General features: G+C 40.5%; 3 protein-coding genes across 9 annotated transcripts in view; 2 read left to right on the top strand and 1 right to left on the bottom strand.

The window, feature by feature from the left end:
- Positions 1-9,405, top strand: part of LOC131685960 (ATP-dependent Clp protease ATP-binding subunit clpX-like, mitochondrial) — a 73,184-nt gene extending 63,779 nt beyond the window's left edge. For both annotated transcript variants that reach the window (XM_058970001.1, XM_058970002.1), the window contains exons 4-7: positions 7,632-7,908; positions 7,975-8,124; positions 8,185-8,406; positions 8,475-9,405. In XM_058970001.1, the coding sequence (XP_058825984.1) occupies positions 7,632-7,908; positions 7,975-8,124; positions 8,185-8,406; positions 8,475-8,690 (865 nt within the window). In that variant the 3' untranslated portion in view covers positions 8,691-9,405. The remainder of the gene's footprint in view (positions 1-7,631; positions 7,909-7,974; positions 8,125-8,184; positions 8,407-8,474) is intronic.
- A 650-nt stretch (positions 9,406-10,055) lies between these two features.
- LOC131681169 (uncharacterized) lies at positions 10,056-10,967 on the top strand. The gene is made up of 2 exons (XM_058961880.1): positions 10,056-10,591; positions 10,642-10,967. Exons 1-2 carry the CDS (start codon positions 10,166-10,168, stop codon positions 10,816-10,818), a joined length of 603 nt encoding a protein of 200 aa, XP_058817863.1. The 5' UTR covers positions 10,056-10,165; the 3' UTR covers positions 10,819-10,967.
- Positions 10,968-23,144: 12,177 nt separating this feature from the next.
- LOC131685958 (tumor necrosis factor alpha-induced protein 8-like protein) overlaps positions 23,145-25,601 on the bottom strand; it is a 54,379-nt gene continuing 51,922 nt past the window's right edge. For all 6 annotated transcript variants that reach the window (XM_058969995.1, XM_058969994.1, XM_058969998.1 and 3 more), the window contains one exon: positions 23,145-25,568. In XM_058969995.1, the coding sequence (XP_058825978.1) occupies positions 25,155-25,568 (414 nt within the window). In that variant the 3' untranslated portion in view covers positions 23,145-25,154. The remainder of the gene's footprint in view (positions 25,569-25,601) is intronic.

Below are 25,601 nucleotides of genomic sequence, written 5' to 3'. Positions count from 1 at the left end.
TGAGTATGCGAACGTTTTAACACCTACGAATTTATAAACGCGTTTCAAGTCAGATTACAAACGGGCGTTCCCACGCGAACCTGAATCGGTCACTTCGGAAGCCCTTACCCACGATCCTTGCAGCAACAAGTTTCAGAGCGGGATATGGGGGAACTCACTTTCTTCTAGCATCTGAACCATACATTCAAAATTAAACATTAAAAAACATTTATACACACGAAGTTTCATATAAGCTGGCACACGCAACATGCAAACGCCCATGCGATCAAACAAGGTAACCTACAAACAATCTAACCCTTCGCGATCTTCCATGCGCACCTACATCCGCGAATCACGGAAACGCCTTGATGATTAAGTGAACAGCTTAGCACTTAAAAATTTACAAACGTCTTCAGTTCGAACATATAATCGCTCATTACCACGCGATCATGAAATGTTCATATCCGCACATCTGTTCCATACACTCAATATCACATTCAGAATCATGACCCACCGCAGTTGGCCTTAAGCAGCGTTTTAGCGTGTAACATTTCCCGTATGGATTGCAATTGTAGCGAGTGATTCTCACAGGGAGACCTTACGAGAACTAAGCTCTACATTTCCAGTTAGACCACACTAAATAAAATTATAAATAATGATTTTGTTACAATCCGATCTCGCGTTCCTCAATTTCACATTTCTGCTGATACCATGTAGCATTTTCTTGAGAATAGTAGGCTTAAATTGCAATAAGATGAGCGCGCATTATCCTGTATTAAATTTATACTCACTGTCATTCCAGTTGCCTTGCCTCCGCCCTATTCTGCTGGCCTAACATTGTCACTATTCTTTCCTATCTGGCTTTTTCCTTCATATCTTTCACATACTTCACACCACGTTGGACAACTCTTCTGCTTATCCGTCGCTTGTCCAAATGTAACGGTCCTCCTTCACCTAGCCTGTCAGCAATTCTACAACCCGCAACGCACGACGTATCGCTTTGTAATTTCCGCATGTCGTCTTCGTCCCCCTTTTTGTCCTCCCACATGAATTTTTTATATGCCGCCTTGGTTATGTTGCCCTTACTGACTGGTCATATCGTGCGAAACTGATTCATGGACATAAGCATAAGTGCACAGAAAATACTAGGTCCTTCTCGAGATGCGGGACCGCAGCTAGAAGAGCTGTCCCATATCGAGTAGAAACACCACCGCTCTAGCCGGCGGCTCGAGGGTCAATGTGGATGATTGGAAAATTGTATTTCTATGAAAATGTGCACACGCGTCCCTTCCCTAATCCCTTTTACATTGAGCATCGGTTTATGCAACTGAAAAATCAAATGTCTTCACACAGATCACCTCGAAATTACTAGTGTCGAAAGGATATAGAAAATCGACCTCTACACTGATAGATGGATAGATAACAAATTGTTCCAAAAACTAGTAATTTTCTATTTTTAGTTCATATTAAGGCATAATAACAGCAATAGCACCAGTGAATAATTTTGGCCAGGATTCGACCACAGTTACTCCTCTGTTCAACTTGTTTGAAAGTTTAGCTCGTCGAGTATTCAGTGAAAATTCTATTTTCGGTCCTAGCTATGAACAATCTTTAGAAAAAGTTGTTCCCATAAAATGTAGCATGCAATATATTTCCCAGACGCAGCAGATGATAGATTTACAAATTTTATGGAAACTAATTGTTTACCCATAGTAACCTCGAATACGAATTTTGGTTCATTTGTGCTTAAAACATGCTCCAACGGATTTGATTCAGTTTTCGTGTAGGACAAATTGTTAATTTTCTGCAGTATTCTATTTGTATCATGTCTCATGTTGTGCCACCCTAGTGTTCATTCGGTGAAAATGTTTTTTTCCTATTTTTTGTACACCTGGCTCATGACACTTTCGATGCTCAGACCACGCTAGGTGCGTATGATGAACAGATTGCTGATTGTCCATTCCGTAAGCAACCCGTTTCCACAATAAAATTTATCGAAATCGATTTTACATGAAACAAGATTCAACTCGCCATTCCAATTCCGTCATTCCGACCGCCAGATTTAAAGAGGAGGGTAAGGGATTATGTCTGTATGGTGATTGTACCATCTTGCGATTCCGATGGACTCTTCCTCTGGATTCTAATGGGATCTTTTTGAAAAATCTGAGGGAACCCACTTCAAGATTCAAGAGACTACTCTCTGTCCTCATTTTGTGAAAAACTTGCTAAGAATCTCACGGAATCAAGCTCATGTTGTTTAATGAATTCTGATGAATTCCAATCAGATGAAAATGCTGCTCTGAATTATGATTTCCATCAAATGCTGAGAAGGGTCACTCCAGAATCCTGAAAATGATTCCATTAAAATTTTAAAAAAGATTCTAGTCGAAAAGAAGCATCAGTAGGGTTTCGTCGGAATACTTTTTCAATTCTATCAAAAACTTGAGCTGGATTTTATCAGAATGCCGAAAATCCCGATAAAATAGAATAATAGAATCCTGAACAGAACTCCCTCAAAAAATTTAAAAGGATTCATCCCAGAATTCTGAGCAATTTTCAGTCAGAAGCTTGATCGGAATAAGTTCAAGAAGAATTTCATCAGAATTTTGAGCATAATACCGTCTGAATACTTCATAGAATTTCTTATATGAAGTATGAGACACTATCGGCAAAATCTTTTGCCGGATCCTGAACAGGATCCGAATCATGAAAATGATTTTATCAAAATTCTTTCAAAATGCTAAAATCCTGAAAAGGATTTCATCAGAATTGTGAGTAGGATTCTATCAGAATATTTTAATTAGAGTCTTGAGCAGTTTGCAGTCATACAACTGAGAAGGATTTCATCAGAATGAATACTTGACAGGATCACCTCTTAAAATGAGTAATACAATCCAGTGCCTTATCTCGTCGGGATATTGTTCTTATCAGAACTCGGAGCAAGATTCCGCCTAAGTCATGCAAACATCAACTCAAAATAAATAGGATACCTGAAGAGTCTTCAACAGGATTTCGTCGGAATATTTTGTCAGATTCCACTGGAACCTTGTTCAGGGCTTCATCAGAATTCTTAGAAGGGCTGTCAAAATCCAGTGGATATCATTAACATCCTGCAAAAGATATCGTCAGAATCCTCGCTAAAATATTGTGGTATAATGGTCCTTATCCATATTATTATCGAAACATATTCCGAAAAATTATGTGTCAACCGCAATTCTGCTTAATTGAAAAGCATTCGGTAATTATCAAACGAAAGTTAAAGAAAACTGGAAGACAACTTCAAACGCTGCATAAACAGGTGGACGAAAGAACAAAATGCCGCTAAAGTTTACAGACTAATGTCGGATTTTCGACGTCCTTTAAAATAAGGACAGATGGTAAGCCTACTTTAATGTTAAGCGACATTTTTCGAGCTTCAAATAAGTTACGAATCTCGGGGCAGTTATTAAATAACAGGCAAATACTATAAACTTTAGGGATATCCTTCGAATTTTGGAAAATCCTGTTAACTGCAGCAGATTCCAAGAACTTCATTCTGTTTTCACAAAATTTAACAAGGTCTTACAGTAGTCATAGGAGACCAACAAATTTAAGATTTTTTTTACTTCTTTGAAACCCTTATATTTTCGAAAAAATCCGGCAAATTTCAGCGAAAGCGATCTAACGAACTCTAAGAGGTCGTTCGGAATGTTGCCATCTACATACTTCAACTGGCTTCTAAGTCGATTCTTAGCGCCCGGGACGATTGGAGATATAGCGCGAAGCGATCCTAGTGCACTAAGTATTCAACCTGGTCGGCGCTCGAGCAGGGGATGGGAAGAAAGGAGAATCGATTACTACAGACTAGAGATGGTCGGGTTCGGGTTTTTGGACCCGAAACCCGGACCCGACCCGAACCCCACGGGTTTCGGGTCGGGTTCGGGTTTTGTAAATATAAGCTTCTCGGGTTCGGGTCGGGTTCCGGGTTTTCAAATTTGAAATTCTCGGGTTCGGGTCTGGTCCGGGTTTTTGAAATTTTGAACTTTCCGGCTCGGGTCGGGTTCGGGTTTTTCTAATTACAAATTATCGGGGTCGGGTCGGGTTCGGGTTTTGAACAAAACAACCCAACCATTTCACGACACTGTTTGCGTCTATATACAAACGCAGTCTTTTTTGTAGTAGTGAATTATACTTCGTGATACGAATGGGTGACACATATAACCGTACCAAATGTTAGCACCTCTGAATCGCTAGAATTCGTCGTATTTTCTGGTGCTCAAATATTGTATTTTTTCATTCTTGCATAAAATTCCGTCTCTTCAGATTCGCAAGCTGCCTGAATTATTTAATTTTTTAAACGAACATTCATGAGATAGCATTCAATAATACATGTTTCACATCTAAAATCTCTGCGATTTATTTTCCATGATTATTAGTAATAAACCAAGTCAACAGGAATTTATCGGAAAATATCGGTTCAAGTTTCTATAATAGAATACAAATTTCGACAGGTACTTTATAACCGATACTTAGGCCGCGGCGACTTTTTCTCTACGTAAATGGTTTTGTGGGGTACATTCGTACCCCAGAACTAAAATCGCTCTAATATGTCGAATTTTTATTAAATTTATAAGTAAATTGGATAGTTTAATTCTAAAATCATTCGTAAAGTAACCTGTTTAAAAATATTCGTGACTATTTAATTATGTAATACTTCATTTTGTATAGAACAAGGCTTCAAAATACGCCAAAATTCCCTTTTTTCTTCATATTGCTATAACTCCGGTAGTTTCAAATCGATTTTGACCATTTATACGTCGTTGTCAAGCTTATTAAATTTTAATTCCAAACATTTTTTTTTTTTCAAAAACCGGTCAAAGAGTATATTTATTCCGATGCTTTTTTGGAAACCAAACGCCAATACAAACGCCAAAAATACAGCAATATGCAGTAACGGAGATCAAACAGGAAGGCGTCGAAGGAACAGGTAGAGTCGGTGCATTGTACGTGTGTATATAAAATAAGTATGTTCCAGAGCCTGGGCTGCAGAAGATAACGAATCGAATGATGCGTCTTGCATACTATATACAAATCATATTCACGAATGTTTTTTTTATTTTTATTTCAATTATAGAGGTTCTATTCGCCTCTTCGGGTTAGAAAAATTTCTTATTCAAAATTTCTAACCCTACGTGCGGGGTCGGCACTCGAACCCAGGTGCGCAGCGTACAAGGCAATCGATTTACCAACTACGCTACGCCACCCCTATTCACGAATGTGTTTTGACTCTTTCATCCGCAAAAGCAAAAATTACGATACCGATCCAAAAGCATTTTCTAGTTACTTTGCTATAGTGCTTTGTTATATCAAATAACAGATACTCTTATTCGGCAGAGTTGGAACTAATATAATTTTACACATGTTTCGCGCTTACTATGTATCGATATTTTGCTTTTAAAAAAAGATATAAATTTTTTTTAATTATGTACACATGACAAAACACTAACGTAAACAGTTTTTGGGGTACATTTATACCCCAAACAAACTTTAAGCGAGCACTGTTAAGTTGGTCAAATGAAACAAATAGGTTGTGCCTGCTTTAACGGAAGTTTAATAATCAACTTGGTGTATGATAAAGATTGCTTGCAATTAAAATAAACTGTAACGGAAAAATAAGGATTTGAACTCACATATTTGGTGGTACTTTGGTGTCATTATGGCGGCTCAAATTTGAAAAGGGCGCATTATTTTTTTAAAAGCAGATAATTTAGGCCAAATTTATTTTCTATAGACTGTCTTTGTTCCACCAGACCTAAACCTAGCTTCACTTCCGCCAGGTTTCACTATCAAATCAGTGGTACATATATGAAACAAGCACTTTCAGTCAGATTGTTCCCGGGCTGAGATGTTGCATGAGTCGGATTCCATCATGAAAATACATGAATTTCCACGAACGGAATTGATTGCAAAAATTTTGTGTCTCTGAAGCATAAAATAACTTAGATACCCAATCATAGATCATGCTAACGCTTATGATGGAACATAAAGAACACGTCAGAAAATCTTGATTGACAAGTTTGATGTAAACTGTCGAATACGAATTGCCAATTGCCATAGCTTAATTTAATACATGTAACAAATTATATGAAACTGCCTTGCAGGAATGGTTTCTGGTAAAAAAATTAGAAATTTTAGTTAAGTACGACGAGCTGTGTTGGAAACTGTGACCATTAAGCTTTCTGTTTCCCCATGAGTTAGCCGCGGATTTAACTTAATTTCCGGTTAAGATATCGACGATTTATAAGTTTCTCAGAACATTACAAATTCGACGTTCAATAATAGTAAATATAAATGCGGATTCTACTCGGCAGTGATTTGTTTTGCCATATGTAGATATAACTCAATGTGTATGGTGCTACTTCAGATTCGAGTGATTTTACTATTCTTAGATGAGCCTAGGGTCATCTTCGAGATCTTTGGTTGATTCTCCGTATTAGCAAGTTGGATTCGGATCGGGCTTCTCAAATTTTAAATTTTCGGGTTCGGGTCGGGTTCGGGTATTCAAATTTTAAAATTCTCGGGTCGGGTCGGGTTCGGGTTTTACAAAATTTTCATTCTCGGGTACGGGTCGGGTCGGGTTTTTAAGTTTTAAAATGTTCGGGCTCGGGTCGGGTTCGGGTTTTTCAAATTTCATAATTTCGGGCTCGGGTCGGGTTCGGGTTTTTAAATTTTCATGCTCTCGGGTTCGGGTCGGGTTCGGGTTCGAAAAAATTGAAACCCGACCATCTCTACTACAGACCTGTCCCAATTTTGTGATCAATGACATTATAGCCGATTAATCCGGGTGTTCCGGGGTCATGACCAAACATATTATAAATTTTCTGGTTACCCGATCTTGGGCTGCCATTCCCTTGTTTACTCTAAAGCCCGCCGCTCGTGCATCTTCCTTGATTGCTTACAGCCAACGAGTGCGGGATCTGCCCCGAAGTAGACGACCTTTGCTGTGTTCACTGCTGAACATAAATTTCGTCTGTCTTCCGGCATTCGCGCTACACGTCCAACTCACTGTAGTCTGTCGTGTTCCATTAGCCTTCCGTTGTCAGCATATTTGTATATTTGTGGTTCACGCGTTTACACCAGGCTATTTTCTACTGTACCGCCGAGTATTGAATGCAGAATTCTTCTCTCCAACTCAGCGAGTATTCGCTTCAATGACCATGCCTCATGACCGTTCAGAGCAGCAGGAAGTTTCGACAATTTGTATAGAGTTTCAACAATTATAGTGCGTGTCTATAGGCTACAGATCTTAAGAAGAAACCATAAGAAATTTTATTCGTTGCCACTGGACGCATTTTTACCTCTCGTCTAACATCGTTGTAACACGACACTGTCCCTCTTTCTATCAGTTACCATGTGGCTTTGTCTTGTCAAAAATGCCTCTTCAACTACTCTGTAATCGACGCCAATGATGTCGATGTCATCCGCGAAGCTAAGAATCTCGTGATGATGATTTCGTTCCTTTGTACATCAGCTAGACTTGATAGATTTAGCAAACATTGACTTAGAAATCAAACAAGAGGGATGCCGATTGAGTTTAAAAAAATCCTTTTTGTGCTAGTCTAGTGTACATGCATCAGAGTTTATTAAAGATAAATATTCGATTTTTTCCGCAGTGTTGATCGTGCTCAAACCGGTATCGTGTTTTTGGATGAGGTAGACAAAATTGGTGCCGTACCCGGAATCCATCAGCTGCGGGATGTTGGCGGCGAAGGTGTCCAGCAAGGCATGCTGAAGATGCTGGAGGGTACGATCGTTAATGTGCCAGAGCGCAACTCCCCCAGAAAGTTGAGAGGCGAAACCGTTCAGGTGGATACGACCAACATTCTGTTTGTTGCCTCCGGAGCATACACCGGTCTGGATCGATTGATCGCGCGGAGACTGAACGAGAAGGTAAATTAAGGAAATCAATTCAGTGTTGTAAGGTGCAGAGTTATCGTTTGCGTTACGTTTATTCAGTATTTAGGTTTCGGTATGCCTGCCAGTTCTTCCGAAGGTCGTAGGGCCGCTCAAGCTTCGGCATCACCAATGGACAACGATCAGGTCGAGCGGGATGCTAATCTGCGTAAAGTTCAGGCTAAAGATTTAGTCGAATTTGGAATGATTCCGGTAAGGTTCTTATAAACATTTTCATTCAGGTTAAACTAATATAATACATTTCAACCGTAGGAATTTGTTGGTCGCTTCCCGGTCTTGGTTCCGTTCCACAGTCTGGACGTGGATATGCTCGTTCGTATTCTGACTGAGCCTCGTAATGCCTTGGTGCCGCAGTACAAAGCCCTGCTGGGAATGGACCAAGTGGAACTAACGTTCACCGAAGATGCACTCAAACATGTCGCCCAACTGGCAATGGAAAGGCAGACGGGAGCCCGCGGTCTGCGAGCCATAATGGTAAACTAATCCATCTATCACGCTGTTTTCAAAACATCCCAACTCACAAGCACGCAACCATTTTGTAGGAAACGCTTCTACTGGAACCGATGTTTGAAGTACCTGGCTCAGACGTGAAAACCGTTCACATTACCGAGGATTGCGTACGGGGCCAGGCCGAACCGACCTACATTCGTCGGAATAATTCGAATTCGGCTAGTTGCGGACCGGATACACCCAACAGCAACAACACGTCTCAGGCGTCCGAGGAGGAGGAAAACACCAAACTTCGTGTTAAACAATGAGCCCTCGTGTGATAAAATCGGACCGCGATTACTACATATTTACAGGTAGGAAGTATTAGTTTAGAAAAGGGTTATTTTTCTATTTCCTACTGCTTGCGAAGAGCGCATCTTAGTTTCGCCTCGCTCCATAATCTAGGAGGGAGATACAAAAAATATAAAAACAAAGTGCAAACTTGTACATACGATTATTCTAATTCGTCAGTAATCAAACACAAAAATATAGGACGAGTTATGATAAATTTAGTAAATGATGAACATTATATGTGTAAGAAGTGGCAACTAGTTGCAACTGGTGTTCAGGTTCCTTTTTGAAAGAGCAAAACGTTTAAATAGATGATCCTCATTCTCCTATGCCTGAAATGTGATGAATCCTCGTTTGCTCCAGGTGGTCCTTTCTGCTAGGGGCTGCTGGAAAGATGATAGTTGTAGTGAAAGGGAATTGTTGATCTTTACCAGAATTCCAATTGGCTTGTCCGTTAACGTAATTTTGTTGTCACCTGCAAGGATGCAGTTTTTTATCTTACTCTACATAACAATAGAACACAGAGGACGAAACACGAGCTACTTCTCGATGAAGGTATAAATTGTAAATAATGTTTACTAGTGGTATGAACTTTCGAAACCGCGTAATATAGGCAAAAGTGAACACGTTAGGCTAGTGGTAGATAATACAATTTACCCGAAATTGAAGAATATATATTCGAAATATTTCGAATTTCGTCTGTTCAGTGTCTAGAAAATTTGAGAAAGACCATTTTTGGTAGGGAAATTTGAACGTCCCTACGTTGTTGCTCGTTTGTTGCTCGTCTTCAAATTTGAGTTTGATCGTAGCAAGCATCGGGTTGCCCCATATGGCATAATGGACATTTGGCATAATGCTTATTGAGAAGTAGGGACATATGGAATATTGGACGCTTGGTATAACTGACATTTGGCATAATACTTACTGGGGAGCCGTAAACGGCTGATCTACCTAGATAATGTCGTGACCAAATCGAAGGAGAAGCTGATCACCAGGGCCACAAAAGCGCTGAAGAACATGCCGACATTCATCTTTTCATCAGCTATGGCCAATTTTCCGTCCAAACCGACTTTAATGTGAGAAATAATATCTTCTCTATAGTCTTTTCTGATTTCTCAGAAGATTGGGGAGTGTAAAAAATCACATAAACCCTTTTAAAAGAGAACTAGTGGCTATTTGGGTAGCAATAGCAGTGATCGTCAAAGCGGTTGCTTTTTTATCTGCCAGCGTGGATCAAATCTCCGTCATGGGCAATTTTGGCAAGTTATTCTACCGATGCTTGGTAGAAATTAACTGTTATGGAACATGTAACAGTTTGCAGATGGCATCACGTAGACTAGAATAGATTCTAATCACATTGCGTGAGCCAGTCGTTTATTTGAAATTCCATATAATTCATTGACAGAAGTCACCTCACCTCAGTTTGCAATAGACAGTGTAACAAAACAGGATTATGATTGTGACGTTGTTTCTTTGGCTGTTCTACACACTACCGGCAGGTCAGACTTCAAATGCTCTGGATTTCCTCACAAGGAACCAGACGCGTCCATATACTGTCCGTGTATCAAAATTACTGTGCACAGATCAACCATATAAGCACGTAGAAGTGCATGTCTGCAATGTAAAGCTTCAACGGAACAAACCAGCCGTTTTTAATCTACACTTCACTGTCCTAAAACCCGCAAATTTTGTTCGTTTTATGATTACTATGAATTATAAATATAATACATACACACCGTTCTTGGAAAAGTTGGACTTCGAGCTATGCAGTTACATCGCGAACGATTGGAAGAAAGGTACCAACAAGATGGCAGATTTATTTCTGGAATTAGCCACAGCGCAGATTGAATGGATTAAAAAGTGTCCCTATTATGTAATGGTAATCAAAACTAGCTAAATTTACTTTTCTAACAATAATAACTTTTCCAGGGACGATACAATGTGACTGATTTTGAAATCAGGACCGACATGCTCCCGCAGTTCGTTCCAGCTGGTGATTTTCGGTTCGACTTTAGAACATTCACTGAAAACAATGAAACATTGCTCAATTTTCAACTGTTCTGCAATATTCGTGCTAGAGGTGTATTTGATTTGTCGATGGGCTAAGAATATTTTGAACAGAATGCGTTTGATTTTATGTACTTACAAACAATATTGAAACTAATTCGTAGGGCTTATGTAAAAATATTCTTTGAATTTTTGCTATCATTTGATGACAGCTGTTGCACTCAATCATCCTCCAGAATAATCTGTTAGCAATATCGGTTTTTAACCAACATTCGGATCAGTCGGTAAGTATTGTAACAATTTTGTCTTTTGCTGTAACTGTCGGTGATGGGACAACAGTAAGCCTAGTTTATGGTAGGCCTAATGGAGGATCCAAGTCTGTTTGGGATCACATACTGGTTGATTGATTGATTAGGGAGTCGGTATTATTTTGATATGTCTATTGTCTGTTTCGCTTCAGATAGTTAGTAGACACACCTGTAGAGCTCCTTCCAGTTTCGAAGTGAGTGCCGAGCGCAATGAGAGTATTTCCTACGGGCCTCACTCAGCTAGCTTCGCATCTTTGAAGGAGGAAATCGAGGTACAACTGAAATTCGCCGATTGATAAGTGGACAAAATAGAAATCGTAGCCGATCCGTTTCCAGGTCCGGAACATCGAACGACTCAATTTGCTGGTATCATCGGAAATACGGCGGAAAAGCGGAGTATTGCCGATAGCCCTATTCATTCAATCGTACAAAAAACTAGCTCGCCACCCTCTAGAAGCGGCGCAAGTGGGTGACGAATTCAAAAGTCGTCGTTTAGTCATACTTGATAGCCGTACTCGGCACAGGTTTCTTGTGGACACTGGCTCGGATGTGTCTATAATTCCGGCGTCTATGTCTGATAAGCGTAAGGGTGCAGTCCCGTTCTCATTGCATGCCGCAAATGGCACGAAAATAAAAACATACGGAAGCAAGTTTCTTTCAGTGGATCTTGGCCTACGACGGCGTTTTACTTGGCGAATCCTGGTGGCAGACGTTAGTAGTGCAATCGTCGGCGCTGATTCACTGGCCCATGCTCATAGATTTGGGGCGCCGCCAACTGATTGATGGCACCACCCATCTTCGCAGTACAGGACGTTTGAAGACTGCTACTGTTCAGGGAATTACCGTTTTCGACGCTAATCATCCCTTTCACGAAATGCTGTCCAATTATCGAGAAATCATCACTCCGTCACACAATGTCACTCATCATATCGTCCCGCGTGGACCACCGGTGACATGCAAGCCTCGTCGGATGCATCCAGAAAAATTAAAAGCCGCGAAAGAAGAGTTCAGGATCATGTGTGAAATGGGAATTTGCAGACCATCGAGCAGCAGTTGGGTGAGTGCATTGCACTACGTCCCCAAAAAGAATGGCGAATGGAGATTCGTGGGGGACTACCGGCGACTTAACAAAGCAACGGTCCCAGATCGGTATCCTGTTCCCCATGTACACGATCTTCTAAGGGACGATCCATAAATGACGTAGCATTTTTTGAGTGATTTTTAACACCCCCCTCACCCCTTGGTAGCATTTCGTCACAAACCTCTAAATACCCCCCCCCCCCCCTGGTAATTACGTAGCTTGACGGTAATTCTCCCCCCCCCCCCCTTGTCCCCGTAAAATTTAAAAGAAAATGAAAAACGATGTTAGTTATTCACCTTTAAAAAAAGCTACGTAGCATGACATGACCCCTACCACCCCCCCCCCCCTCCCCTGTCGTCACACATCATCACAAAATACAAAACTCCCCCGTCCCCCATATAATGCTACGTCTTTTATGGATGATCCCTAAATCGTTTCGAAGGTAAGAGTATATTCACAACGTTAGATCTTGTTAGGGCTTATTACAACATCCCAGTCGAAACGACCGATATACAGAAAACTGCCGTCATAACGCCTTTCGGCCTATTCGAATTTACTCGAATGCCCTTCGGCCTCTGCAACGCAAGCCAAACTTTCCAAAGATTTATGAACAAATTGTTCGCAGACCTTGATTATGTCACCGTCTTTATCGATGATATCTGTATTGCATCATCAAATGATGCAGAACACAAAGAACATGTGCGGACCGTGCTAGAGCGTCTGAAGGAAAATAGCCTTACCATAAACGTCAAGAAATGCAAATTTTCTCTCCCTCAGATTGAGTTCCTAGGCTACTTGGTATGCAACGAAGGAGTACGACCGCTCCCTACACGAGTTCAAGCGGTGTTGGACTATGTAGCTCCAAAAACAGTAAAGGAATGGCGGCGTTTCCTCGCGCTGCTGAACGTATACAAACGTTTTGTTCCGCATGACCTAAGAAGGCTTATTCCCGACAACCGAAAGAATGATTCTAGACCAATCTCGTGGGACGAACAGGCTGCACGGCAACAAAACTCGCGGTGAAATATTTTAGACATTTGATAGAGGGACGACAATTTACGATTTTCACCGATCATTTCCCACTGACTTACGCTATGACTACCGATCCAAGCAGCCGCCTTCCACACGAAGAAAGGTATTTACAATACGTGGCAGAGTTTACAACGGACATCCGCCACATCAGTGGTAAAGACAACATTGTCGCGGATGCAATGTCAAGGGTGAATGAAATAGTCTCTAAAATCGATTTCAACACTATTGCGAAAGACCAAATAACTGACCACCAGCTACAGGATTTGAAAAATTCTAAAAAAACGTCGCTTAATCTTCAACTGCGTCGTTTTCCGTCGATATCTTCTTCGATATATTGCGATCTTTCCATAAATAATTGCTTCCGACCTTACATTCCAGGAAAAAAACATCGAGTGGTGGTGATGACTCAGATACATGGATTAGCACACCCTGAAATCAGAGCCACAAGAAAACTCATCACCGATAGATTTGTTTGGACATCGATGAACAAGGACATAACGAAGTTTGTCAGAGAGTGTCAGCAGTGCCAAAAGTCTAAAATTTCTCGACACACCGTTGCACCTAACTCAACTTTCGATACGTCAAAGGCTCGATTTCGACATATTTATGTCGATTTGGTTGGGCCCCTGTTGCCATCCAAAGGATTCCGTTATCTACTCACAATCGTCGACAGATTTTCACGTTGGCCAGAGGCGGTACCGCTTCAGGACATGACGGCGCGAACGGTAGCAATGCACTATGGTCCCAAAGCTGTATTTAGGAAGACAAAACTGTTTGCGCCAAAACCGTTGGTTTTAGATATATAGTATCTTCGACAAACTTTGTTAGTACTTTCTTGTCGATTTTTTTTTTATATTAGTTGAACTAGGGTGGTCCTTGTGGTTAGGGTGTTCAAAGTATCAACTTCTTAGATATGTAAAATTCAGCTACATAATGTTCTACAAAGTTATAAATCAATCAAATTGAAGCAACTTTTCTTAAGAAACTATGTAGCTATCTCTAATGGTTCATGTGCTATGATTTTTGCAATATTTAAGGTGGGGTGGCTCTTCAAAAATTGGTTTTCTATTAATATCTTTTTATGTGTTAATTTCTCGCTAATACTTTGTTCTATAGGTTTTTAGAACTTTTGTAAATACACATTTTTGCCGAAGCAATGAAGTTTCTATCTCTTATGTTTGCATAGTTACAGGCGATTTTCAAAGCAAAAATGGTTTTTTTCAAAGCTATATATCTTCCAACATTGCAAATGGATTTTCAATCTTTTAGTTTCATTTAAATCATTGAAACTTTTGTAGTTTTTGGTGAAAAAATTGCGAGAGCGTTATTTCTGTAAAATAAAGAATTAATTTTTGAAATTGGGGTATTGTTCAACAGAAATCGTTCATAACTTTTCAAATAGACGAGATAATAACTTTGTTACTTTAGCAAAAATCTTCGCCATGCAAAGTTCTAAAAGTGCTGCAAGCAAAGTATTTACGATAAATCAATGTATGAAGTGACAAATGAAAAATAGTGATTTTAAGAGGTCACGTTTTCATCGCTCAATCTCTTATGGTAAAATCAACTAAGAAATAGTCAATATGTGTTATAATGAAAATCTATTGAATTGAAAATCTGTTTGAAAACACAACAATTTATCGTACAACTACATGTTAGCGTGAATTCACAATAGTGTTAATAGCGTACTATAGTAAACTCTAAATAAAAGTTATCTATTACGGGGCCAATAAAGCAAGTACCGTCATCATGCATTATATAGATGCTAAGGAATTATGCTTTATGAGTTATTTTACCAGTTCACGGTTAGCGATTTTCAGACCTCTTACTTTTATTTATTTTGAAGTAACAAAAATTGAGAATCTTTCCTTAACTAACCCACAGCCGTCATTATAGTCGATAATTAATTTATACTTTCAAACATTGCATAAATGTTGGAAAAGCATACAATAATTTCCGCTGCTATGAATAACAAACTCGTTTTAGGATTTTATTTTAAGATAACAAGACGTGAACTAAAACATTTTCTTTCTAACACTCGTTTTGAGCACTAATCCAAACCAGAAAGGATTTACTTAAGTGAGCATAGATAACTTTTGTTGGCCGATTTAGGATTAACGATAGTTTGCAGCTCTACTGTAAATCCACTGTACTATTTAGATGTACGGTAGATTGTTCTTTCAAAAACGTTTACAAATCCAATAGAATTGCCATGCCATTCGGTATTATCACACACAATGACTATTTCTCAGTTGATTTTACCATAAGAGATTGAGCGATGAAAACGTGACCTCTTAAAATCACTATTTTTCATTTGTCACTTCATACATTGATTTATCGTAAATACTTTGTTTGCAGCACTTTTAGAACTTCGCATGGCGAAGATTTTTGCTGAAGTAACAAAGTTATTATCTCGTCTATTTGAAAAGTTATGAACGATTTTTGTTGAAAAATACATCATTTTCAAAAATTAATTATTTATTTTACAGAAATAACGCTCTCGCAGTTTTTTCACCAAAAACTACAAAAGTTTCGATCTTTCAAATGAAATTAAAAGATTGAAAATCCATTTGCAACGTTGGAAGATATATAGCTTTGAAAAAACCATTTTTGCTTTGAAAATCGCCTGTAACTATGCAAACAAAAGAGATAGAAACTTCATTGCTTCGGCAAAAATGTGTATTTACAAAAGTTCTACAAACCTATAGAACAAAGTATTAGCGAGAAATTAACACATAAAAAGATATTAATAGAAAACCAATTTTTAAAGAGCCACCCTACCTTAAATATTGCAAAAATCATAGCACATGAACCATTAGAGATAGCCACATAGTTTCTTAAGAAAAGTTGCTTCAATTTGATTGACTTATAACTTTGTAGAACATTATGTAGCTAAATTTTACATATCTAAGAAGTTGATACTTTGAACACCCTAACCACAAGGACCACCCTAATTCAACTAATATAAAAAAATCGGCAAGAAAGTACTAACAAAGTTTGCCGAAGATACTACATATCTAAAATCAACGGTTTAGGCGCAAACAGTTTTGTCTTCCTAAATACAGCTTTGGGACCATAGTGCAATGGCCCCGTGCACGGAATGGATTTCACGATATGGTACTCCAGACACAATCACCACTGATCAGGGCCGTCAGTTCGAATCGGAAGTGTTTCAGGAGTTGACGCAATGGTGGAGCATTTTCATCGCACTATGAAGGCAGCATTGATGTGCACCGATCCAAAAAATTGGCACGATCGTCTTCCACTGGTACTCCTTGGTTTAAGGTCCGCATTTCGAGAAGATTTCCGATGTTCTGCAGCTGAGCTCGTGTTCGGACAACAACTAAGAATCCCCGGAGAATTCTACGATTCACCGGTACAAAGTGTGGATCGTACGGAATTTGCACAAGTCTTACATCAAACCTTTTCGGACTTGAAAGCACCAAAGAGCTTTCGTCATTCCAAGGAGCGAGTCTTTATAAATCCGAGACTAAAGGATTGCAGCCATGTGTTTATACGAATTGATGCAGTTAGACGACCACTCCAACAACCGTACGAAGGGCCCTATGAGGTAGTAAAGCGGGGCGACAAATAGTTTGAAATCATAATATCCGGGAAGAACCAAGTAGTCGATCGAGTGAAACCAGCTTTTATTTGCGACCAAAGCTTGTCAAGTTACCCCAAAGATGATCAACACACAGTTATTACACCAGCACGACACCGTGTTAGATTCATGGTGTAACTGGGGGGGGGGGGGGGGGGGGGGGTTATATGTGGCATTATCATTTGGAGCCACTCTATGAACATCACAGTAGAACTTCACCACAGTAGAGTACCACCCTGTAGAAAAAAGTAAACCTTCATTCAAGAATAAAGCGTAACCGTGAAAGCACGCTCAAAGAATAAAATACTTATTTCGCTAAGTTACCGCCGCGGTTTTATTCGTTAAATCGATTTGTCCCCCACAAGAGCATCGATGAATCATTGATTTTGAATTTGATTTTTATTATTTATTTACAAGTTACTATTTACTCTAGTTACAACAATAGACATTCAAGAGTTCAAAGCATTTATTACTTACCTTACTGTTCAGGTTAGAGCCTTGTTGTCTCTTGCTGTTTGCAGAAGCCGTCTCCACCCCACTCGGTCCATTGTTGCTTGTCGCCAGCCCCGCAGTCTTCGAAGGGTACGCTGGTCGTCCTCTATCTGGTCGATCCACCGCGCTCGCTGTACTCTTCTTGTTCCTGTAGAGTCGCCCTCAAGAACCATCCTCACCGGGTCGTCGTCCGACATTCTTACGACGTGTCCTATTTTTGCGGTATGTGCGATGGATGATTCTTCCAGCAGCTGATGCAACTCATGGTTCATTCGCCTGCGCCACGTTCCGTCTTCCACCTGCACGCCACCATAGATGGTACACAACACCTTTCGTTCGAAAACTCAACGTTGGTCCTCCACGAGCATAATCCAGGTCTCGTTGCCGTAGAGCGTAGAGCAATCATGTAGAGCGTCTTGTAGATAATAAACTTTGCGTGGCGGCGATATTTTTTTTTCAACCGGAGCGTCCTCCGGAGTCCAAAGTAGGTACGATTTCTCGCCAAGATCCGTCTCTGAATTTCTCTACTGGTATCATTGACGGCGGTTACCAATGAGCCCAAATACACGAACTCGTCGACCATCTCGATTTCGTCACCGTCAATCCGAACTCGGGATGGGAGGTTCACATTGTCGTCTCTAGAACCTCTTCCTCTCATGTATTTTGTCTTCGAAACGTTGATGGTAAGTCCAATCCTGCGGGCTTCATCCTTCAGTCTGATGTACGTTTCCGACATCGCCTTAAAAATTCCGTGCCATTATGTCAATGTCGTCGGAGAAGCCAAGAACCTGGACGGACTTCCTGAAGATCGTGCCACTCGTGTCTATTCCCGCTCTCCTTATTACACCTTCTAACGCAACGTTGAACAGCAGGCACGATAGACCATCACCTTGCCGTAACCCTCTTCGAAATTCAAAGGGACTCGAGAGTGTCTCTGATACTCGAACAACTCATATCACCCGATCCATCGCCGCTTTGACTAATCGTGTTAGCTTATCCGGAAAACCGTATTCGTGCATTATCCGCCATAGCTGATGTCGATCGATTGTGTCATACGCCGATTTGAAATTCATGAACAAATGTGTGGGCACGTTGTATTCGCGGCACTTCTGCCGAATCGCGAATATTTGGTCCGTGGTGGCGCGGAAAGCCACGAGTCCCGCTTGATGGTGCCCCACGAACTCCCCTGCAAATGGTGACAATCGGCGGCAAAGAATTTCGGAGAGGACCTTGCAGGCGGCACTAAGTAGTGTGATCGTGCGGTAGTTGCAGCAATCCAACTTGTCACCCTTTTTGTAGAATGGGCAAACGACACCCTCCATCCACTCCTCCGGAAGAATCTCCTCCTCCCAAATTTTGACGATTACCCAGTGCAACGCTGTAGCCAGTGTTTCACCACCGTATTTTAATAGCTTGCTGGATAGTTGATCTACACTGACAGCTTTGTTGTTTATCAGCCGACCGATCTCCTTCTTGACTTCTTGGATCAGAGGCCGGCAGCCTATGGTCTTCTGCGCGTGCTCCAAGATTCGTTGCCATACCGCCTTCGTCATCTGCTGCTTCACCGTTGAGGTGCTCGTCATAGTCAGAGTTTAAAATATTCAAATTTATTGAATGAAAATTGATCATATTCAGCCGCATTCATTTTCAATATTCAGTGACGCAGCTGAAAACATCAAACGAACAAACCGCCCATTCATCCATGCAGATTTTCATTCGTCTCCGCTTATTACACGAAGCGACCGTGCAGCAACGAATCAAACGCACAATGTAAGCGATGATGATTGTAGTTTCATATGCTTTACCGGCATTTGAAAACATTTTCCTAGATAATTAGTGAAATGAATATATTATACGATATTAGGTTCTTTAAGGACACAAGTAACCTCACTTTTCTTGACAGTTCACTTGTACTGTTTATTTGGTTTTTGAAAAAATTGTGGACGACTAGATTCGCTCGAAGCAAATCGTAAAGAATTTTGCTAAGTCCATGTAAACAGTACAAGCGAACTGTCAAAAATGAACACTCAGTTCATTTGTGACGTCAGCGTCACCTCACACTCGGTGGTAAGAAGGTTGTCGTCTAAGTCCCTGCACATATCGGCTTGCGGGACGTAGCCTTTGCGCGAACTGTTCAGCTTGTCGTAGAACTTCCGTATGTCGTTTACGAGTTACAGTTGTTCCATCGCTTCACGATCTCGTTCCTCCTGTTGGCGTTTCTTTCTCCGGAGGACCGAGTTTTGCCTGTTCCGTGCTTGTTTGTATCGCTCCACATTCTGTCTCGTTTCGTGCTGCAGCATCCTCGCCCGTGCTGCATTCTTCTCCTCTATTAGCTGCTTAGATTCGTCATCGAACCAGTCGTTTCCTCGATTCGGAATCGCTGTACCTAGTGCCGCTATAGCAGTGCTTCCTATGGCGAAACGGATCACCCTCCAGCCAACTTCAAGAGTAGCTGCGCCCAGCTGTTCTTCCGTGGGTAGTGCTGCTTCCAGCCGCTGTGCGTAGTCTTGGGCAACCCCGGTGTCCTGAAGTTGCGCGATGTTGGGCCTTGGCGTCTGACTACGACGAGTGTTGTACACCGTCGAAAATTCTGAGCGCATGCATACTACAACTAGGCAATGGTCCGAATCTATATTCTCACTGCGGTAGGTTCGAACGTTGGTGATATCAGAGAATAATCGCATATCGATTAGAACGTGATCGATTTGGTTTTCGTTGCGTTGGTCAGGTGATCTCCAGGTGGCTTTGTGGATATCTTTGCGGGGGAACCATGCCACGGGAGGCTGTGCATCGTTGGCCGTTGTCATTCGATACGGTGTGCAAGCTGTTTGGCCCGATTACCGGTCTAAATATTACCTCCCGTTCTACCTGAGCGTTCATATCATCGATGACGATTTTCACGTCCCGTTACGAACAGCCGTCGTGCACCTCCTCCAGCTTCGCATAGAACGCTTCATTCTCGTCGTCGGGTCTCCCATCGTGTGGGCAGTCTACGTTGATGCTGCTGTAGTTGAGGAAACGGCCTTTGATCATCAACTTACACATCCTTGCGTTGATCGGAGTCCATCCAATCACGCGTTGACGCATCCAACCCAGCACTACAAAGCCGGTTCCCAGCTCGGATCACAGCTCTGGTAGAAAGTAGCCGCCCGATACCCGCATTTCTATACCTTTTGTCCTGTCAAGCAAAGTTCCTGCAGTGCTACTTCAAAGTTGCGTTGTTGTAGTTCGTCGTAGATTATCCTGTCGAAAGCTGGAAAGCAGAGTGACCTGCAATTTCATGTTCCGAGTTTCCAATCGTAGTCCTTATTTCGTCGTCTTTGCCGTAGGTCTTTGCCGATTGTTCCGATAAATAACTAACTTTATTCTAACCCATAGCTGATATTATATCCAAGATTTGTTAAACGTGACAATCACTAGCGATAAAGCGCTCATTTGAATTTGAAGAGTTTTATGGTTCAGTCTTCTATGAGACTTCTACTTTTTCATTATATAATTCGTTTATTTGACTAAACGGAGTCATGGTTCTTTTATATATTTCCATGATGTAAAAATAAACTCAAGGGAACGAGTTTTGATGATTGTCCAGCAAAACCCGCGTGAGTGACTAGTCATTGCGCGTGTAGACCTGTTTACGAAGCGGGAAATATTTACTTGCTCACCACAACCTCTTGGGAGAGTAAATTCCGCAGGTGAGACGAGATACATAATAAGAGTCGCCGAAAAATGCTTTTTCTTTAATCCTTTTAGCTTTAGCCCTCCCCTCCGGCTACAGTTGACGTAAAGAAGGCAATGATTTAGATCCTGATCTTTAAAAGAGTGAATGATATACTTACTATAACTAAAATGACATCTGTTGGTAGTGCTAACACCTATATGAATTATTTATAATTCTAGATCGTACAGTTCATCAACTGTACGGGATGGTATTGGACCTGTTGCCTTCGACTGACACGGTCCATTTTCATTGGTTCGGAAATCTTCATGACTTGTTTGTACTCAAGTGTTTCTACTTACGAGTGGATGGATTCATTAATTTGGACGAGGCGTATGAGGCTAGTTAAAAAGATGCAAGACTGACACGTAAGAGATAGTTCAGGCTCAGGAATAATTATTCAAAAAAAATTTTCATGATTATTTAACTCGATTAAGTCACTGCGGCTCTTGGAAATGCTAAGTCGTCTTCTTGGGTCGATGTGATCTGTTCGAGTGGGACCAGGACATTCGGTTGAAGCAGAATTTTTGTTGTACGTTATGGGGAATCGTCGATTATGATTTCAAAAATTCTTTTTGTGGAACTCCTTCTTTGTTGGAAATCCTTCATCGACTGCTGTTGCTTGGGGGTCACCTTATACGCTTTTTCTCGATTTATCGTTTTCGTCCATGCTGTCCTCGCTATTGATGCCTGTATAGGTTTTCCAGACTAACTGCCTTGGATTGTTTGTTGGACCTACGAGTCACGGTCGTATTTCCGTGTTTTTGTCATTTATTTTATCACTAGTTGTTGATTCGGAGGTGGTAGGTGCAACACAACGGTCGGAAACGCTGTGTTGAGATTCTGTTGCTCTGGCATTCGTTGGTGCCTGAGCAGTATCTACGGTTGATGTTGATAAGCTCTGTGTTGGGTTTGCTTACAGTTGATGTTGTTGCGTTACAGGTTTTTTACGTGGTTTTCCGTAGTGTGTTGTTACAGAACTGGCACGTAGGGGGCTGCTCGTCATATGTGCACAGCGTGATTTGAGATTTTGTTACGCCTTTCATTTCGCATTGAAAGTTCAGATAAGATGGAATAGGCTTCGTCATTTGCATTCTTACGACTTGTACGCCATTGAAAAATTTCTCCAGCATTCCAACTTAATGGGTTTCACCTCTTCGTATTCTGACATGATTGTATGTATGTATGTATTGAGTTGATTGCTACTAGACGGAAATATATCATGCAGACGTGCGTCAATCTTATAATCGTCTTTATGAACGGGTATTTTGATTCTAAAATTGTCATGCTCAACGACTTGTTGTACGTTTTTTTATTTCGAATATGGAGATATTAACCTTAAAGTCATTCGCCTCTTCTGGTTAGAAAAATCTCTTATAAAAAATTTCTAACCTTATGTGCGGAGTCGGGACTCGAACCCAGGTGCGCTGTGTACAAGGCAATCGATTTACCAACTATCCCCATGTGTTGTTTTCCTTAGCATAGCTTTCCGCCAAGGCCAAGATTTTAAAGGTTATCAGTACAGCATTATGAGTGTTATGGAATTGGATGACACCAACTTCCATGAGTATAGACGGCACCGAGATCGACCTGGCGTTGATCGTAGAGCAGTGGAAAAGGCATTTGAGACTTTTGAAAAGGAAGTTACTTGAACTGGACTGACAGTAAATTTAGCCTAGACAATAAACAGGATAGCAAGAGGGAGAGGTGAATAGGACTTTCTGTGGTATGAGTAGGTAACTTATGTTCCATAGCATATAAATGCACACAAAACTTGCTATATATAAATCGCTGATACTCCCTGTTTCCTTGTATGGCCACGAAGCATGCGCGTTGAAAAAGGCAGACATTCGAGCTGCACATTACAGAATAAAAAATGGCGGAGAATAGCGTCGTGCATGATTGGGAGCACCCGGATGGTTCGGCTACGATGATGATGATGATCAAACCTATCCAGATCATGTACTTAGCATGAAGCTTAAACTACTAGTACAGCACCTATGGTAACAAAAAGTTTAGTTAGTTGACGAAGGTGTAGATTATTTAACCCTCAAACAACGGCGTAGTTATCTAAATTTCGGCTCTATGACGACTTCGTTTAATTTTCAGAAGGTTGTATGTTTACCTACAGGGTACTACACGACTTCCGAAGGTTTTTCTTTTCAGTTTATTATCTAACGGCAACGAGTTAAATGTCCTTTTCAACTCATATCGACTTTATTTCATTTCAACCAAAATATCCATCCATGTTCAAATATCAACTAATCGTAATCGTTTCTGGACATCCGATTTATTCATACAATCTTTTTTTATAATACCTTAAATACAAAACAAGGCTCATTTCTGGTTTTCAAAACGGGCACCAATATTTAAGCTTGTTATAATTTAACTCTTTTCCCGGATTCTTGCTATACGTTCCTATTCATGAGTATACATACAGAATCATCTCAATTTTTTCAACTCTACTAGTTGAACCTTTGCTATGAATATTATCTATGTTTGATACCATAGTCTATATATTAATGTGTAAATACTTTTTTGTCAAGTATAGCGGAAAGACTGGTCCTGTTTTGTGTGTGAGTGTGCTTCATTTCTCATCTTGGTAGTTTTTTATCTTGAACAAAAGCTATTGCTGTATAAAAATAGTGGTCAAACATGTCCTGTATATGCTGAGTCCAGCCCGATGTCGGTTTTATATTCGGGTTCCGGTGTTTCCATTCTCTTTACACGGACTATCCTGACGTTTTGTTCTGGCTAGCTTTTGGACCTCTTGCAGAGACGACTGAGCATCGTTTTAAATGTTTAAGTACGTGTGCAGAATAGCAGTGATGTTTATTCTGGTTTTTAAAAATACAATTTATTAGACATCTTGATATGAGTTACTTTTTCGGTGCGTAAGAGGGTAATATCCCACATGACTTAGATAGTTCGATTGTTTCTTATTTAGTAGTGTCTAATTTAATTACTCATTAACTGAACTGGACATGCTATAATGTGTTGTTAGATGAACTTCTCCATAGCGATAGTTTTTCTGGTCCATCCAGTATTATTATTACCGATTATTCTATCTGCAAATATTGAACCTCTTTTCATAAATTCTTAGGCACTCTCTCAAAGTAAAGGGTCAAACAGAATGCTCCGTCTAAGATGCCGTGACGGGCCCAATTTAAAAATTTGTCACTACAGAAAGCAATCCAATGCTTGGCATATTTTTTAAATCGGATTACACTTTCCGTCAATTACGTAGCATTCTGTTTAACTCTTCTGATTACAGATAACTCTGACTGCTTCAATATTTCGAGTATCTCAATATGGAGCACATAGTTTATTGAAACAATAGGATACATTTGAAATCAATCTGATTGATGGCTATCCTGCGCTGTCACTATTCGCAAAACAGTTACATGCCCCAGGAGATTTTGACGGGGCGGGACTATTATTTGAAATTTTTTAATCAAGAATTATTGAACTATTCCGATAAGACGGTACCTATTCCGTAAAATCGCAGATTTTACCGATAAAATCACATCAAATTATAGGCAGACTTATGCCAGCCGTCGACCGACACAGAGCCACATTTTTCATAAGATTCATTCATCCTCACTTTTTGTGGTGCAACTTTCAGTATATAAATATGCTCACTAATGCTAATACAATTGTTTGTCCCGTTCATGATATACATCAATTCTTGATGTTAGAACTAAGCCAGACCACATGAGATAGGGCATACAATGTGGCAATTCATACAAAGTCACAATTGGTTAAGAATAATGTTTTGTTTTTTCAATAATACAGTAATGACTAATACTTTCTTTGAGTGGTATCTAGCTTTGTATGCTTACTGGTAAAGTAATACAGCTAATACTATTAAGTCTTAGCATTTTGCTGACTTTAAACTATTCGTCACTAGATAGATATCTGTTAGCAGCGTTTACATATGCACTATATATAACGATTCGCTTAATTTAGTACAGTAAGTTGAAGAGTTCACTCTTTGTTCCAGGATGGCTTGTTTATCCTCAAAGGGGACCAAAGCTTTGCAAAGCTAAATAACTAGTTGAACAGTAAAAAAATATATAAATTATCAGCCAACAAGATACAATAACCTAAGTTCACAATCACAATAATTACTTTAGAAAACACTACGTCTACCTTAAATCCTCTAAGAAGCTCGGAATGATATGCCAAAAAAACTCAGTGCTATTAAATATCTCCATTTTCCATTGCCTTGTTCAGATCGGCAATAATTTTATCCATCAGTTCCCGGTAGGGCGACTCCTGTCGGAACGCCATTTCCAGCAAGCTCGGATCACTGAAGAAAGCAAACACTTCGTCGATACGACCGATGGATTTGTCCGTCAGGTGGCGCTCGACGCAGCTCTTCAGCAGTGTTTGCACTCCCTGCAGCGACTTGAGCAGATAGTTCAAATCGAAACTGTACTCCACCTCGTAGAACGAAATGATGGCCATCTGGAGCGTTTGGAACTTGGCGCGGAACTTGTCCGCCAGCTTGAGCTCGTCGGCGTTGAATTGGTTGTTGCGGTGCAGGACGGCAATTTTGATCACGATTTTGATGACATTTTTGACTAGTCGCTCGGCGTCCTTCTTGCTACCGGTCTAGAAGCAAAAAGAAAGAGAAGTGGAATAAGG

The sequence above is a fragment of the Topomyia yanbarensis genome, chromosome 2 (assembly GCF_030247195.1).
Source record: "Topomyia yanbarensis strain Yona2022 chromosome 2, ASM3024719v1, whole genome shotgun sequence".
Classification (NCBI taxonomy): domain Eukaryota; kingdom Metazoa; phylum Arthropoda; class Insecta; order Diptera; family Culicidae; genus Topomyia; species Topomyia yanbarensis.
Note: the sequence above shows the minus strand (reverse complement) of the source record. Positions and strands in the feature narration are given on the sequence as shown.